The sequence below is a fragment of the Prionailurus bengalensis genome, chromosome E2, assembly GCF_016509475.1.
Source record: "Prionailurus bengalensis isolate Pbe53 chromosome E2, Fcat_Pben_1.1_paternal_pri, whole genome shotgun sequence".
Classification (NCBI taxonomy): domain Eukaryota; kingdom Metazoa; phylum Chordata; class Mammalia; order Carnivora; family Felidae; genus Prionailurus; species Prionailurus bengalensis.
The window spans coordinates 48,933,752-48,950,208 of record NC_057352.1 but is presented as its reverse complement, the minus strand read 5'-3'; the positions used below and the strand labels follow the sequence as shown (position 1 = coordinate 48,950,208).

The 16,457-nt window shown below is 53.4% G+C and overlaps 1 protein-coding gene across 2 annotated transcripts in view; it reads right to left on the bottom strand.

The window, feature by feature from the left end:
- The window catches only part of VAC14 (VAC14 component of PIKFYVE complex), a 102,428-nt gene that overhangs the window by 55,956 nt on the left and 30,015 nt on the right, over positions 1-16,457 (bottom strand). For both annotated transcript variants that reach the window (XM_043599624.1, XM_043599623.1), the window contains exons 11-12: positions 14,880-15,024; positions 14,539-14,604 (exon numbers count right to left, since the gene is read on the bottom strand). In XM_043599624.1, the coding sequence (XP_043455559.1) occupies positions 14,539-14,604; positions 14,880-15,024 (211 nt within the window). The remainder of the gene's footprint in view (positions 1-14,538; positions 14,605-14,879; positions 15,025-16,457) is intronic.

The window sequence follows — 16,457 nt, the reverse complement described above, 5'->3', positions numbered from 1 at the left end:
ACATCTCTGAGCTGCAGGTTGCTCTTCTCAGGGCTGGCTGTGCAGGTGGGCGGAGGTACATGTCCCTTAGGCAGCAAATCCTGGAGGTTCAATGTGGCAAGTGAGAAAAGTATGAGGCAGCCAAGGCCAGGCTAGCACTCAGCTATAGCCCGACCCTATGAGAGCTGCCGTGGCCCACACCAGGCTTCTGGCGGGTACTCATTTCCCTAACAGGAAAGATGCTTGGGAGGAACCACCAGCACCAGAGAGCCCTGGCCTGTGAGATGCCCACACTCTCTGAGTGGCCCCAGGGCCAGGCTACCAGGGTGGGAAGACCAGGAGAGGAAGCTCTCCCCACTTCCAGCTAGAATTAATGTTCTCATTTGCTGCCTGTCTCTCTTTGCAGAGTCATCTGCTCGAGGGATCAGGAGTCCACTTCAAACACTCTGGTCCCCAAACCGGAGCCCAATAAGCTATACTGGGCTTTGTGGTCAGACAATCCTGACTTCCCATCAGTTAACTTCACCCTTCCAATCCCTCTCCCGACATCTATTGAGCACCCACTGTGGGCCAGGGCCCGGGCCAGGGCCTGTTTTTGTGGGAGGAGATGCGAAGCCAAACAGGATGGCCCTGCCTCTCTCAACAGTGACCCTGGGGAGACAGGCGGTAAACAACACTTATAATGCAGCGCATGTACAACCAGAGCCAGCAACTTGGCCTGTGGGGATCGAAAGGCTTCAGAAGTACCTTACCATCAGTTTGCTGGGGGCAGAGGAAGGCACTCAAAGCATTCACTTAACTAGCATAAGCCTTTCCGGACACAGAGCCAGAATCCCGTGGCACATTCCAGGAAGCTAAGCTTTGATCTAGCTCTGGAATGGGGCATGGGGCTGGTGTGAGTGTTAAAAAGGAGACAGCAGGCCCAAAATGGAGTCACCTGTGCTAAATCCCAAGTCAGCAAACCAAGATTTAATACCTAACTTAATTGCAGTTTCAACCTTTAACCTTTAAAGGAATGTAACCTTTAGCTAGTCAACATGGAATTACCTGGTCAGTCCTAGTGAGATAATCCTCTTGGCAGACCCCTTCTGGTCCCATTAGGAAGGCAACTTTGCCTGAAACAGTGCATCCTTTGCTAGTCATTTTCTTTCTTTCCTTTTTTTTTTTTTAATGTTCATTTATTTTTGAGAGACAGGGAATGAGCGGGGGAGGGAGAGGGAGACAAAGAATCTGAAACAGACTCCAGGCTCTGAGCTGTCAGGACAGAGCCCAATGCGGGGCTCGAACCCACGGACTGTGAGATCATGACCCGAGCCGAAGTCAGACGCCCAACCGAATGAGCCACCCAGGGGCCTCTGCTAGTCATTTTCTTTCTCCACTCCCTTTCTGTCTTTAAAAACCTTTTCTTGTCTACAGCTTCTTTCTATTGCTACATGGGGATACTGCCTGTTTCATGAATTGTTTGAAAAAAGCCATTCTGATCTTTTTGTTTGTTTGTTTGTTTTAATTTTTTTTAATGTTTATTTATTTATTTTTTTGAGACAGAGAGAGACAAAGCATGAACGGGGGAGGGTCAGAGAGAGGGAGACACAGAATCTGAAACAGGCTCCAGGCTCTGAGCTGTCAGCACAGAGCCCGACGCGGGGCTCGAACTCACGGACCGCGAGATCATGACCTGAGCCGAAGTCGGACGCTTAACCGACTGAGCCACCCAGGCGCCCCAGCCATTCTGATCTTTGAATTTACTCAGTTGAAATTTTGTTATTTAGCAGGGGGCATGGCCAGAAAATCAAGTGGAAGTCATAGGAAGGGGCAGGTACCCAAGAGCTATGGCCCGAAGAGGTTTGAACTTGGTTTTGCAGGTGATGGGGAGCCTGTTTCCCCATATGTGCCAACAGAGACTTCCCCTTGCAAGGTTGTCATGAACATCATAGGAGATACTCTGTGCTCCCCTTCTGTTACGAGATTTTTGGTACCATAGCTGAGCCTGGTCAGTGGTCCTGACTTAGGGACTGGGCAGGAACTGCAGTGTATACACAAAGAGCTTCAGATTTCATCTCTCTACTAAAGAGAATCTGCATGGACATCTTGGTACCACCTCCTCCTACTTCACTGGAGAGCAGCAGCCAGCAAAACTGCCTATTTTACATTTTGAATTCTCTTATTTTGGAAAGTTTAACACCAAATGGCAAATGAATGCAAATTACACTTCAATTGCACAATTAAAGCCGGAACTGTTGTCTACAGGTTCCTTCAGTAATCCCAGCCACTCCTCTAGTGCTTACATATCAGAAGATTTGTCTCTAGTCCCCAGGGACTGGCAAAAATCTGACAGACAGCCCTGCCTGGAGCAATACCACGTGTACTTGTAAGTGTGTGTACGTGTGAGGGTGTGTGTGCACGCGCGCGCACTCTCGCACTCGCTTACAGCCCACCTTCCTGGTTCTTTACAATGGGAGCTGAGAATAGCACCACCATCTCCTTCAGTCTCCTAGATGCAGGGAGAGGAAGGGGCTGCCAAAATAGAGGGCAAGGAATGGCTTGAAGACACAGTGGGGAATTTGTGGGAGCCACTTCAGGGCTCCTGCGCCATCCAATCCAGCTGCTGGCTCTTTCCCAGCTGACCAGCAAATCCCATTGAGCCTAGGGGCTGGACTTGAGACTATGGAGCAACAATCCTGACAAAGGCCTAGGCCAGGACTCTGCCTCTGCTCAGGGAATGAGTGACCCAGGGAGACAATGTCAAGGCGGCGTGGGGTGGGGGGGCGGGGGCGGTGCTGGGACAGAGCAACAGAGACCAAGGGAGAGCCGTGCTCCGCCCTCCGGCTGAGCCTGACTTTGAATCTCTGTGCCAGGCCAGGGTTTTGGTACCCCACCCCTCTTGGAGACCCCTTGGTCTGTGGACAAGCAGCTCTGGAACAAGGACACAGTGATCTCAGCAGCCTTGCTTGCGGGCACTGGCTTAAGAACTGGACGAAAGGCCCCCAGTGATAGGCCCACTGCTCGGCCTCTAGAAACACAAAGTTAGTCCTCTTCCAAGGAGGAGGCTGGCTGGGCCCAAGCCCGCACTGGACTGTAGTCCTGGCTTTGACAATGAGGAAAGGCTCAAAGAAAGCAGGAGGAAGCCGCGCCAATTAGTATGCGCTACACAGCTTTTTGCAAAATGAATATAAAACACTTGTGCTTTCTTTTTGTGTGAGAGAAAGAGTGGGGAGAGGGAGGAGGAAAGAAGGTTACAAGAAAGCAATATTCTGCAGGGGCAGGAGTGCCTGCAGTTGCCATGGCAACGGGGGTGGTGGTGGTTGTTGGGGGGGCGGGGGGAGGCACATCAGCTGGTCCCTGGTCCTGGATTGGGGTGAGCTGTGAGCTGGCCCTCGGAGTCAAAGGGTCAGTGACAACCGGGTGCAGAAAACATGTGACAAAGCAACTCTGAAGGGGAGGCCCGGGTGGAGGGAGGGAGGGGCCAGCACATCCTCTGTGGCTTGGGGAGCAAAGTCAAGGAGGCCAAAGGATTCCTGAGAAAGCCCTTCCTTCCAGGAGGTGACTTGATGCCAGCAAAGGGCATATTTCAGCGTGGGAGGGAAGTCACCATCTGGATGGGGCCATTGCAGGCTGTCACAACCCAAAACTCAGGCAGGCTGAGGACAGACTCTCTAGGGTCTCTAGGGCAGTGCTGGTTTCCCTCCCTTCTTTTATTCCTCTGTCCAGATGCTCCCTCTCCCAACACCTTGTCCACAGAGCAGCCCTGGAAAACCCGTCGCAGAGGGAGTCTCCCTTCTCTCTCCCTCCTCTCTCTCTCTCTCTTCACACCAACCCCCCCCCCACCCCCCCGCCCCCATCGGCTGGTTCTGTTCCTGGCTTCTCCTTTACCACCCTGGGAACAGCTGGAGACCCAGAGTTTTACAAGGCCAACTCCCTAGGCTGGGGGTCTGTCTTTGCCTCCTACTGAGGCTCCTGAACATGAAGTCCCAGGGCGAGGCACTCAGCAGATGTTGAATAAATACTTGCTGACCAGCAGCGCCAGGCAGGAAATGGAAGATGGATCGTTCTGAATAGCTTCTGCCAAGAGGATGGACAGAGAGGCCTCTCGCTTCACTCTACCCACTTATCTCCAAGAAACTTTTGTCAAAAGTTTGGCTAGGTCCCTAGTCAGCTGATTAGGCCCCAGATGTCAACTGGCTCAGCGTTCCAGCCCCATAAGGAGGGAAGGAAATCCCCAAGCTGGGCCCTCTCTGGTCCTAGCCAGAAGGAAGCTGCAAGAGTGTTTCCAAGAGACACAACTAGGTCCTGGCAAGAGAGGTGAGTTCAGGCTAAAAGCCCTGGAGGCTAAGGCCTGGACTGTGTGGGCCACTGCCAAGGCTATCTGATGCCTCTGCTGGGAGCAATGGGGCCACAGGGCTGTGCCTGAGATCTGGGTCAGGTTGGGCTGCTCCTTGTTCTTGGGAAGTGGAGCTGAAATTAAGTGCAGAGGCACCATGGCCAGGCATCCACAGAGCCTTGGGGCCCTTTGCTTCTCGCCACACAGAAGCCTGTCCACTTCCTTCACAAGTGGTATAGGCCCAGTGCGGCAGGCCTCTTGAGTCCCTGATCACATACAGAGTGGCTCCCGCGGCTCGTGGCATCAGCTGGGGAACTGACCCTCGGAAACCAGGTCGCTGTCCCCAGGAAGCATCCCCTTAGGGTGGTGAGGAAGGCACAGGGCCTCCCGTGGGCCCCAGAGCAGTAAACCAATGGAGCTCTGGGAGAAGGCACACACAGCATCCGGCACCAGAGTGGAGGCTCCTGCTCTGGACACAGAGTAAATCTGAACTGTAGAAGTCGGCAATCAGGCCCTGGCCAGGCCTGGGAAAGGGGTGGTATTCCCAGAAAAGCTTTTGGCTACAACGGGGTCAGAGAAGGCCAAGCCCAGCATCTCCTGGGGGGCGGGTCCCTCAGCCCTCTTCAGCAATGGCAAGGAAAGCCCTGCCAAAAATTTAGATTTGGGGGCGGGAGCGAAGGATTGCCTAGGCTCAGATCTATTTTATTTCCCATTGAGAAAACCACTCTGATTAAGAACCTTTCAGGTCGTACTTGAGCAAAAACAATTAAAAAAAAGGATTATAACTTGTTTTTTGCCTGACTTTGAATGCACGTTTACAGGGATCAAGGCTACTTTCTTTTTTTCTTCTTTTATTTTTTAAAAATGCTTATTTTTGAGAGAGAGAGGGAGAGAGAGAGCACAAATGCAGACGTGGGAGGGACAGAGAGAGAGGGGGACAGAGGAACCGAAGCAGGCTCTGTACTGACTACAGACAGACCCATGGGGGCTCAAACTCATAAACTGCGAGATCATGACCTGAGCCGAAATCGGACACTTAATGGACTTAGCCACCCAGGCACCCCTTCTTTTATTTTTAATAAACTCTGAGATCCTTCCCTAAGTGCCTAGTTCTGTGCCATACATGCGAAAGACCAGCAACCGGTGCTCACTGTTAAATCCCACTAACAGTGACAGCACAGTGTGTGTCCTGGCAGCTTAAAACCATTCCAGCCTCCATCCCTCAGAGTTGAGGAGAAGAGAAAAGCCAGCCTGGATAAGGCAATATGGAGGCCAGTCCCCAAGTCCCCCCGTGCGTCCCCTCACCCCCGGTCTCCCTCCTGGTGATGCCAGCCATCGCTTGCCTGCATCATGCCAGGCCCCTGCCCGGGGTGGGGTGCACTCTCAGAGTCCTACATTCTCCCTGAGAGTGAGCCAGAGGCCGAGGAAGGGCCTGCTGTGCTCCAGACAGCGCAGGAGCAGCACACACACACCGTCAGTGCTCGGTTACCAGGTGATGAGCCGAGGGGCCAGCTGTCTCCGGGCACCGGTCCATGGCAACCGGGAGAGCGGCACAGGGCCGTCTCCTACCCTCCTCCAGGCCTCCGCTTCACCCCAGTGTACCTGCCAGCTACATGCACCCTGCCCTGAGGAGGCAGGTCTGCTCTGGCAGGGTCAGGGCCCGGCAGGGTGGGGCAGGCCAGAGGGGTTCAGCTCGCCATCCACTGCCCCTCCTATTTGTTCACCTTCTCAGAAAATGTTTCTGAGCACACACTATGTGCTGGACACAGTCTCCGTCCTCCCAAAGTGGGACAAGGGCTATGGGAGAGTCGGCGTGCAAAGAACATCATAATGACGCCGATGGGGACCTCTTTGATGTGCAGATAGGAGGGGTGGTGTGTGACAGACAAGGCTTCAGGAAGCCGAGGTCTTGACGAAGTTACTTCACTTCTCTGAGTCTCAGTTTCCACTTCAGTGAAGTGGGGGACACAACAGAACCTACCCTGGAAGGTTTGCTATGGAGATACGCTAAGGTCATGCCCACTCAAAGATGTCCATCCAGCGCAGGGTCTGGCAGGCAGCAAGTGAATGGAAAATACCAGAACCCAGGCAATGAGGCCCAAACTGAGAGCACAATTCAGGGGGTCCAGGCTGAGGCCTAAGCAGCTGGATTTTTAAAAAGCTCCAGAGGATTCTGACAGCAGCTCTTGTCTGGATGGGCTCACTGTGGGGCTAATGTCTGGGTTATTGGACTTTAGCCTTTCTAGGTAAGATTACTGATCACTTCCTGAGTTCAAGGGGAGATGGGCTGAGGGTAGTCAGTCAGGCCCAGGGCCAGGCAGTGTGCTCACCCCTGCAGGCCACTCAGCCCTGCAGCTTGGCTTAGCAAGAGCTCCCAATCCTGTCGCAGGGGAAGGCAGTCCCCAACTGGCTGCCCTTGGTGGACTCTCTCCGATACTGCTGGACCTTCCACTGGGGAAGCCAACCTTCCCAGTCCAACATCTGCCTTCACCAGGAGCCTAGGTGTACCAGGCAGCAAGCCCCCAGCCCCACCCATGTCAACCCGATACTGTGCCAGTTTTGGGTCCTCATCCGCACATCAGGGGAAGAAGTCCAGAGAAAAATACTAAAGACTCTCTGAGCACCCACAGCCGCCTTCCCAAGAGTGGAATGCTGCCAGGCCAGCTGTGGTTGTCTGGGTGCCCCTTTACCCAAGGCCTCCTCACCAGGTGCAATAGGAACCATCACTAAGCCAGTCCTCTCTCCTCCCTGGCAATGATTTGCTGCCAGGACTCCTATCCGAAGACCAGATCCTCCCAGGACTTCTGGTGTTGACCACCGGTGCCTCGTCTGGGCGGTGGGTCCTGGTTGGCTGTCCCTGGAGACTGTGAGTGGAATCCAGGGCTCTTCCCCTGCTGCCTTCTCCCTGCTTGGCCCTCCCTCCTCTCACTCTCAGGAGCCCCCAAATGAGGCTGCAGCATCAGCCGCAGGGACAGCCATGTGGACAAGTGCCTGTGTCCTCGGCATGGCCTCCAGGGGAGCTACAGCAGGCAAGGGCCCCAGCTGACCTCCCCGGGTGTGGGTGGGGGACTCTCGGCAAGAGTTCTGGGCCCCCAACATTGTGCCCCTCGTTTTCCTGGCTTGTGTCTGACCTGATGGCGTGACCTGACTGTAAAGGAATCTTGGGGACAGAGGAGGGGGTGAAGGAGTTGTTTTTGTTTGTTTTGGAGAGTGGATGGAATGAGAACTGGGCTGAAACAAACACTGAGGCAGGGATCTCAGGAAGAGGAACAAACCCCATTCTTATGGAAGACGGTCTACTCTGAGCGGGCCATTTTAGTATTCCAGGGAGCAGGGTCAGGACCACACAGCATCAGAGCTGGATGGGACGAACACAGACCAGGCCAACTGTGTCTGATGGCAGAAAACAGGAGGTGAAGGGGTGTCGTGGACTTGCTGGGTCCCACAGAGAGCAGGACAGTGTGGGGCAGAGGCCACCCTCTTGTTGCTCCCCGGGCCCCTTCCTACACTGCTCTCTGCCGGCTACCAGCCCCACTCCTTCTGCATATGCCCTGGGAGGGTGAGTGGCCCAACGGGGCAGGTCAAGGTTCAATGCTCAGAGAGAAGGTGCACTCACAACTGATGAGGGGAGGGGGGCCGGCCTCAATGAAGCAGTGCCTCCATCCTGGGAGGACCCCTATCCTGCAGTGAGGTCAGCCCTTATGTGCTTTTGGATGTTCCAGAATCAGATGGACCCAACGTCTGGCTCCTGGTGGTATGACCTTGGAGAAGTTATCTTCCTTACCCTTGGAGGTCCTCTTAAGTCAAAACTGGTATAATGAAAACAACTCCAAGAGTGCCAGGCAAACTTGTCAGGAGAAGAGAAACGATGTACTCTGAACAGCACATATGACCCATGAACTCAGCCTTCTGCCCTCTCCTGCTCCCAGTCTCCTCCCACAGATGTGGGAGGGGTCTGAGCCCAGTACCCACTGTGGATTCTGAAGGCAGCCAGTGGCGGGGGGTACTGGATGGGCTGTCATCACCTCTCTGAGCTGCCCTAAGATGAAGGGGCTCCAATGAAGCAGAAGTCCCCATTTCTGTGGCAGACACAGAGATGGCCAATTTTACTAGCAGCACCCTTGCGTCGGGACAGAAGAACACAGCCCTGGTCACTTGGGACTGTAAGAAGAGGAACCCATGGGGATGCTCTCAGTCTGGGGCCTCCGTCTGGGTGAGACCCTGACATGGAAGGCCCTGTTGTCACTAACTAAATCCCTTTAAAGTGGTAATGAGCCCTTGGGCCCAGCTGGCCAACCCACCAGACCAAAGTGACAAGAGTCCCTGGGAAAGAAAAGGCTGAGGAAGCATTTACAGGGACCACATGGGATGAGGGATGCAGAAGGGACAGGATGGGATGACAGGGCCACTGCCCCTGGGACAGAGGAGGCCAAGGGCAGCCTCACTCTACTCTGCTCCAGGGACAGGGCTCCGTGACAGTCAGGAGTGGCGGCACCCGCGGCCTTGCTGCAGGACAACCCCAGAGCTACCCACTCAGCTCTCATGCGAGCCGTGACCTGTCTCCCTATCGGGCAACTTAGCTCAGCCCCAGTGAGCTCTCTCTTTTGAGACCTGAGAACCTCTCCAGTTCTCCTGCTCCATTTCTCCTGGGACCTGGACCATGCAAACAAATGAAATCCTCTCCCATCTCCCCTAAGGCTAATCATCCCTCAAAGCCGGCATGTCTGTTCCCCAGTGAGCCTGCGGCTGGTGAGGCAATGAACACCTGGACGTGTGGTGGATTGACCCAAACAGAAAAGCTGATGGCCCGCATCCCCTCAGGACGCAGCAAAGCCTAGAGCAGCCCCAGGGCTCCCTGCCCCATGGGTGTGGACACTCCTGAGATGTGCTATGGGGTTGAGGACAGGGAAGGCCCTAGCAGCCCCGGACCACAGTACATCATAGCTCTCCTGTGTACGTTTGTGAGATGTCCCCAAATCAATCCTTATAACCATCCCTGCTACCCCAGCCTCCTAAGACATGGCCACATGCCTCACGAGGTGAATGGGCTCCTGAGCAAGAAACTGCCATTGCCAGGAACAACATCCTCACAGTCCTACCTTCCAAGTTTTTGAGAAAGGTGATTCTCATTCTTTTTTTTCTGTTTTTATGTCAGCCACATCACACGAGCCATAAACTCCCCTCAGCAATTTCTCTTCATGGTTACTCTGAGCCTAGGGGAGCAGCTGGGGGTATCTCTCCTGGGTTGATAACCTCTGCTCTTAAGTGTTAAGGACACCTCAGCTCCAAGAGGTGGGAAGACTCCAGGGAAGGTGCCTCCAGAGGCCCCAGTGGGGTGTGCCCTTCTGGATCTCCATGGACTCTGAGGCCTGCTTCCGAAAGAGGCTGTGGCAGCCGGAAGTCCCGAGGCAGGCCCTCTGCCGATGATGCCATTTCTCCTCTCTTCCCTGGAGCCAGGCAGCCAGCTCCTCCCTTCCACCTGTGATGCTGGGAACACAGCCCACTGACCTGGGCAGACAGCTCCACCTCAGGGGTGCAGGGGTTGCTGAGGGAGGGGGGTGGGAAAGGGAGAAGTTATAGAAAGGGGCGTCGGTGTCACTGACCATTGCCTTCCCCTTGGTTTTTCTATGACCTCAAGACGAACATCGAGCCCCAGAGCCCCCAGTGAGGCCCACCCACTTGGCCATCTGCACAGGACCTGTGTGGTCCTAAAGACAGGCAGGGAAACAGAGGACAGAAACCAGCTTCTGTTCTGGCTTTTGCTGCTGAAGCGGGGGCAGGAAGGATATGGAGAAAAAACAGAGCCTATCTTCCCTATTTCCACCTGTATCTTTACCATTTTTGTACAGAAATGATTACCAGCATCAGGAGCTAAAATTTACCACGTGTTCACGTGTGTTGGGTATTCTACACCCATGACCTCATTTCATCCTGGGAATCCAAACCTGGAAGGGTGCTTCTACAATTATTCTCGGTTTTCAGATAAGCAAACTGGGGTTCAGGGAGGCCAGGTCATCTGCTCAAGCTCAGTGTTAACCAGCTATGAAGTGGTGAGCCAGGGCCACCCTCTTGGACCGCCTGATCCCTAAGCCAGTGCAGGCTGCAATATCACCTGGGGGGAAAATGTTACCGGCAAGGGATGCCACTCAATTTATCACAATGAAACTTAAAATACTGAAAATAAACTTCTTAATGAAGAAGCCCTACAAAAAAGGCCCGGAGGCTTTGCAAAATGACTTATGGAAACGGGGAAAAACCCTGCTTCTGGGTGGGAGAGTTCAAGGCAGTGAAATGATAATTTCTGGCTAAAGCACCTGTAATGACAAACGGAGTTACGACGGGCCAGGATCTGGTCGGGAGGTTTACGTTGTCTCGTTCAACAACACTCTACAAGGCAAGTGTGGACATCACGTGCCCCATTTTGCAGGCCAGAGACTCTAAGGTCCCTGGTGAAGAGGGTGAGAGCCAGAAGCTAAGATCAGGTCTGGCGGCCAGTTGTCTGGGGTGCTATGTTCTCTCAGGGGTACTACCAGCCACCCTTCCTCTCTTCTAAGACTGAGATTTCTTTTTTAAAGCTGTGTGTTTTTGTTCTAAGTAGATTTTATTTTTTACAAAGTTCTAGGTCCATGGTAATATCAAGCAGAAGGTACAGAGATTTCCCACATACCCCTGCCCTCGCCCCAACACAACCTCCACCAAATGGACATTCCCCACCACAGCGGTACATTTATTATAATCTGTGAACCTGCATCAACACATCGATGTCACTCAAAGTCCATAGTTTACCTTAGGACTTGCTCCTGGTGCTGTCTATTCTAAGGGTTTGGACAGATGTATAACACATACCCATTACACCCTGAGGATTCTGAATGCAGGCTGGGAAGTAGTGTGCTTGGGGCTGGGATGGGGAATCAGGGTGGTCCTGAGGCCCCTCCTGGACCAGCCACACCTTCAGGGACATTGAGAGGAGGAGCTATTGTCCTCTGGTACTCATGGGTGGAGCTCACTCAGGCAGCTGCAGGCTTAGGAGGCAGCCGACAACTGGCATCTTCTGGGCAGAAGAAGCACGCCCACCTCCCTAACGGCGTCCAGCAGGGCTCTCTGAAGGGCATGCACCCTATATTCCACACTGTTGAAATCAGGGTCGCATTTTCACTTAAAAACATGTAATTGGATCTCTAGCTAATGGGGGGATTGCTACTCTGGTGCCAAGAATATTAATTTGACACCTGCAAGTTCCTTCTGACCAAAGGGATCTTCAGACAAAGGGTGCAAGGACCAGGCACTTGCACTGGTACTGAGGAAACAGCCACTTATCCTGAGTCATGGAAAAGCAGACACAAGTGAGGATGCCGGAAGGGCATGGACTACCAAGTTAGCGTTGGAGTAGAACTGAGAAGCAATGGCAGGTGAGACACCCAGCAAGGCCACAGGCCAATGGGACTATGGAACATGGTGGTGGGGCAGGGCTAGGTCTCTGAGCCTCTGTCCCTCCCTGCACCCAGCTCTTGCATTAGTAACACCCAGGTACACTCTGTTCCTTGAGGCCACTGGCTCTCACCAAAGGTGAGGAGAATGTGAGTTTATCACAATTACACTGGGAGAGAAAAATATTCGCAACACAGATGACAAACTGAATGTCCCCAATATACAAAGAGCTTCCACAAATCAGTAAGAAAATGGGACAAAGGGTCTGGAGGCTGAAGCTTTTACAGATATCCACCCCTCTCCACAGCACATTGAGAACTTTCTCAAGAACCTGTGGAACAGGAGAAGGTGGCCAGAAATGGGGATGACAATACAACTACACACAAGCTCCCCATGTCCTGTCTGGTTCTGATGTGGGTAGCTGGGAACACACTTGGTGGAACACAGGTATGACGGTTAAGCGATTAAGAGAAGGGGCTTTGGAGTCAAACAGATCTGGTTTTGAGTTTGGCCTCATCACTCCCTAGCTGCGTGTGAGTTATTTTACCTCCTTCAGTCTGGGTATTCTCAACTGCAAAATGGAAATGATACCAGTTCTTCCCCACAGAATTGTCGAGGGTTCGCCCGATACTACAAGGCAAGGGTCTAGCACAGTTCCGGGCACAGCAATGACTTCATACAAGCTATTACTACCTATCACCCAAGATGATGGGCAAACCTGTGCCTTGAGGCCCCGGGCTGGATGTAACGTGGCTAAGTTCGAAGGAGGCTCTGTGAAGCCGTCAATAGGAAGGCGCCTCTCCCCACCAGTCTGGCTGTGGTCTGATTTGACTGAATGGGCTTTCAGGGTCTTACACCCCAGGGAGCTCCGATTTGAGTTCAGGGCTGTGTTTGGAAATACTGGGAAAACCTACCACAGAGAGATTTCTAGATATCCTAGAAAGGAAGCTCCAGGAAAAGGGGGACTTTGTGTTGTCTGTGGCTGTATTTCCAATGCCAAGGACACAGTATGCCCTCAAGGTTGCCAAAGAGACTGGTCAGGGGACACTTAGGAATGTGATCTGGTGAAGAACCAGGATAGGGCAGAATCAGGACTCAGCACTGATTATCCTGGTCCCCAACTCCCTCCCCTAGAGAGAGGAAGGCAGGGAGTCTCGGCTCCTGTTACGACAACAGCCCCCCTCCAGCCCCACAACTGTCCCCAAGAGCAGCTGCAATCCTTTCCCAGCAGAGGCCCACAAGATGTGCCCCAAAGCTCTGACAACATTTGGCACTTCAGCAAATCGAGTTTCCACAGCCGCAACCTGAACAGAGCTGTTTAATGGACTGCATCTCCGCCGGCTCCCTGTAAACGCATACGCACACAAAAACCAATCACAAGCAGAGAGAGCTGGATGGGATTAAACAACTCAATTTAAAGGATTGAAGACTCAGCTGCTTCCAGCGAAGTCCTAGGGAAGGAACCAATCAGAAAGTTCTTCTCTTTCTTTTTGTATTGAAACGAGGGCTGTGCCAAGTGCCCTTAGTCACCCCCAACTCAGGCAGAATCAGGCCACGTCCTCCTGGGCCCCCTGCCGAAGTGGGTGCTGAAGGAAAGGGAAAGAGAGGGCACGTGTGCATGTGAACGAGGCGAGCAGGAGGGGTCAAGGGCAGATTCCCAGACCATCTGTTTTGATAGCTTCTGGAAATGGAGAGGCAGGCACCAGCCCATCTGATCTCTTTTCAGCTCAGGTTCAAGAAAGCAAACTCAGGCTGCAGGAAAACTATCCTAGGCCACACACAGCCTGCTACTAGGCTCAGGCGCCTCACGCATAGGAGGTTGTAAGCAATGTCGCTCTCCTTCTCCCCTGGCCCCCAGCTCTTGTCCACTCCCATATTCCCAATGGGCAGATTTGTGGATTCACGTGCCCACTGCCTCATGGGGCACACAGCTTTGCCTAAGGCCCACAGCTGCCCAGAGCCCAGAAGAGGGAAGGAGAGGGACCAGTCAAGGTACAGCCTGCCAGCATCGGACAGGCGGCCTAGAGCTGGTATAGGTGAAGGGAAGGGATGTCACCCTGGCCAAGGGCAACACCCGCGAGCAATCCTGCCCCTAGGCTGGGAGGCAGGGGAGTCTTGAAAAAGCATTACCTTAGCCTGACAGCAAAGGATGGAACGCTGCCGAGAATGGGGTGGGGACGGGGGCCGCCCCCCAGAGGGCTAAGAGACGCAGGGCCCAGCTGTCTCTCACTTTCTCTGGGCTAGCCTCTCCCTTCTGCTCTTGGTGACCCTGACAAAGCAAGTCTTAAAGGGCCAATTTCAAGCCAGAGGTCAGAATGGAGGCTGGCTGCAATGAACAGAACACAACAAGAACTCACAGAGCGGCCAGCATTGCCTGGCCCAGCACTTAGCATCTTCCGAATTACTGCCCCACTGAGCAGAGAAGGAACCAGACAAGCCACTTGCTCGTGGTCAGGCAGCTACGCGGGGCCAGATCTTGCTTTGGGGACTCAACCCAGCCGAGCTGCCCACCACCACACCCCACCCGCCCAGCCCTTCTGGAGCCGAGCCAGTTTCCCCCTGAGGCCAATGTCCTCGCTGATACACTGACCCAGTGCTCCTCAGAAGGGCTGGAAGAAGACGTCCTTGTTCCCAAAGCCAAGAGCATTAAACACAGCTTTCCCTGTAAGCGATGCACCTTACCAGGTAAGAAGAGAGCAACTTTTCGGGTGCTGATTTAAGAGGACAACAAAACAAGCACCTCTCAGCTACCAGATCCCATCCGGCACTCAAATGACTTAGGCAGCCATGACAGAAGGAAGGGGGTGACCTACCTCGTCAGATTCATCCGACAACGTCTGAAGCAGGATGGGGAAGAGGCTGTCTGTGTGCCGGAACATCTGGAAAGCAGAGAAGCCGGGAAATCCGTGAGCTTCCCCCACCCTGGCTCCACCACTGAGCTCAGCGTGGACAGGGTCCCACTGCACTGCATGGACCTCCCCCACACCCCCAGTGCTCCTCAAGCATCTTTCACTCCTCTACTTGCCAGGGATTTTCTAGAACTGCAGCGACCAGAACCCTACCAAGCATGGGGAGGCCCCAGAAAACTGAGATAGACCCAGAAGCAGCCCCCAGGTTCGAAGGGCCTATCAGGCTGATGGGCCCAGGGACTCACCTTCCGGGGAGTCTTGATATAGAGGTGGTAGAGCCACTTCAGGACGGCGATCCTGGTCATCATCCCGATGGCCATGTCGCTGAGGTGGCAGTTCAGGACCTGCACGATCCCGTCAAGGTGGAGGGTGACTGGGGCCCTGTCCGTGCTGTGGGTGAGACCGGGAGGAGAGCTTAGTTGAAGCTTGCTATAGCCCCTTCCGCTCAGCTGCAGTGACACTCTGGCTTCGCAGTCAGAACCACACACATGCTGCACTTTCCTGGGTGCGGTGGCCAGGAGCGGGCAGACGGCACACCCCCTCCACGTGGCTGGTGGAGGCTAGTTTCACCCCGTGGCCTCAACCCTCCTTCTCCAAGGCTGGAGTTGGTGGAAGAGGGCCAGTCTGCTGGCTGCCTACCCACCTCCCCAGCACCGGCCTAGCTTGTACTGGAGAACACCTCTTTGAGATCACCAAGCTGGGCCCCAGCAGACCTCAGGGATGAAAAGCCATTCAGCATCCTCAGGGCATTCAGTCCAAACCCTTTGTTGATAAGACAAAACCAATGGATCCAACGAGTCCAGGGGAAAGCCCTGAAAACACCCTTTAAGAGCAGATAGAGTTTTCACCAGGCAAACAAAGAATATTTCTCCAGTAAGGACCTGGGTCCTGAGGACCCAGGTCAGGCAGTTCAGTTGCCTGTCTGTAGAAAACGGTCTCGCGTGGCATTTCTAGGCTGCTCAATTATTCATTGGCAGCAGGAACTTGATGCCAGTGCTTTCCTAATTTGCCCGCAGCCTCTCTGAAGCTCATTTGATGTGAATTCCTAAAGGGACCCATTCTCAGTTCTGTAACTGCTAAACAGAACTGCTGTTTAATATGGTTTGATGATTCCCCATGGTGCTCGTTTAGGGGTGAGAGTGGGTACTTCTATCCTCGGGTCGCTAGACGGGCTGGGCATGTGATGACAGAGCCCAGCAGTCCTGAGCCTCTGGGCGGGGATGCCACTAATTCCACGGGAGTCATGTGGCTGGAAGTTCTGGGGTCTTTTGCCAACACCTAAACACCTAGGTTCTTTGCTAGCCTAAGACAGACAGGGAAACTAAGGCACAGACAGACAAGTTCAGGGTGGCAAACACAAGCTCCCAATCTCTTCATCACTTTCTCTCTCACTGTCTGATAGAAACGTAATGTGAGCCACATATGGAATTTTACATTTTTGAGTCCTATACTCAAAAATAAAAAGAACCAGGTAAAATTTTAATGACATATTTTAATGAATATAACATACCCCAACAATATCATTTTAACATGAAGCCAACATAAAAAACAATATACACACCACTCATAGGATACTTCATATTCTTTTTGGTGTTCTAAGTCTTTGAAATCCAGCGTGCATTTCACCCTGACAGCACACCTCTGTTCACACTAGCCACACTGCACGTGCCCAGCGGCCCCGTGACTCTGGCTATTGCCACGGACAACACGGCACTACGGTGTTGGGCTAGCAATCTATCCCAGGGCTCCCCGAGCATTTTCCTTTCTTCTCTGAAAACTTCCTAGAAACTCCCTCTCCTCCTGCTGATGACCAGGACTTACTC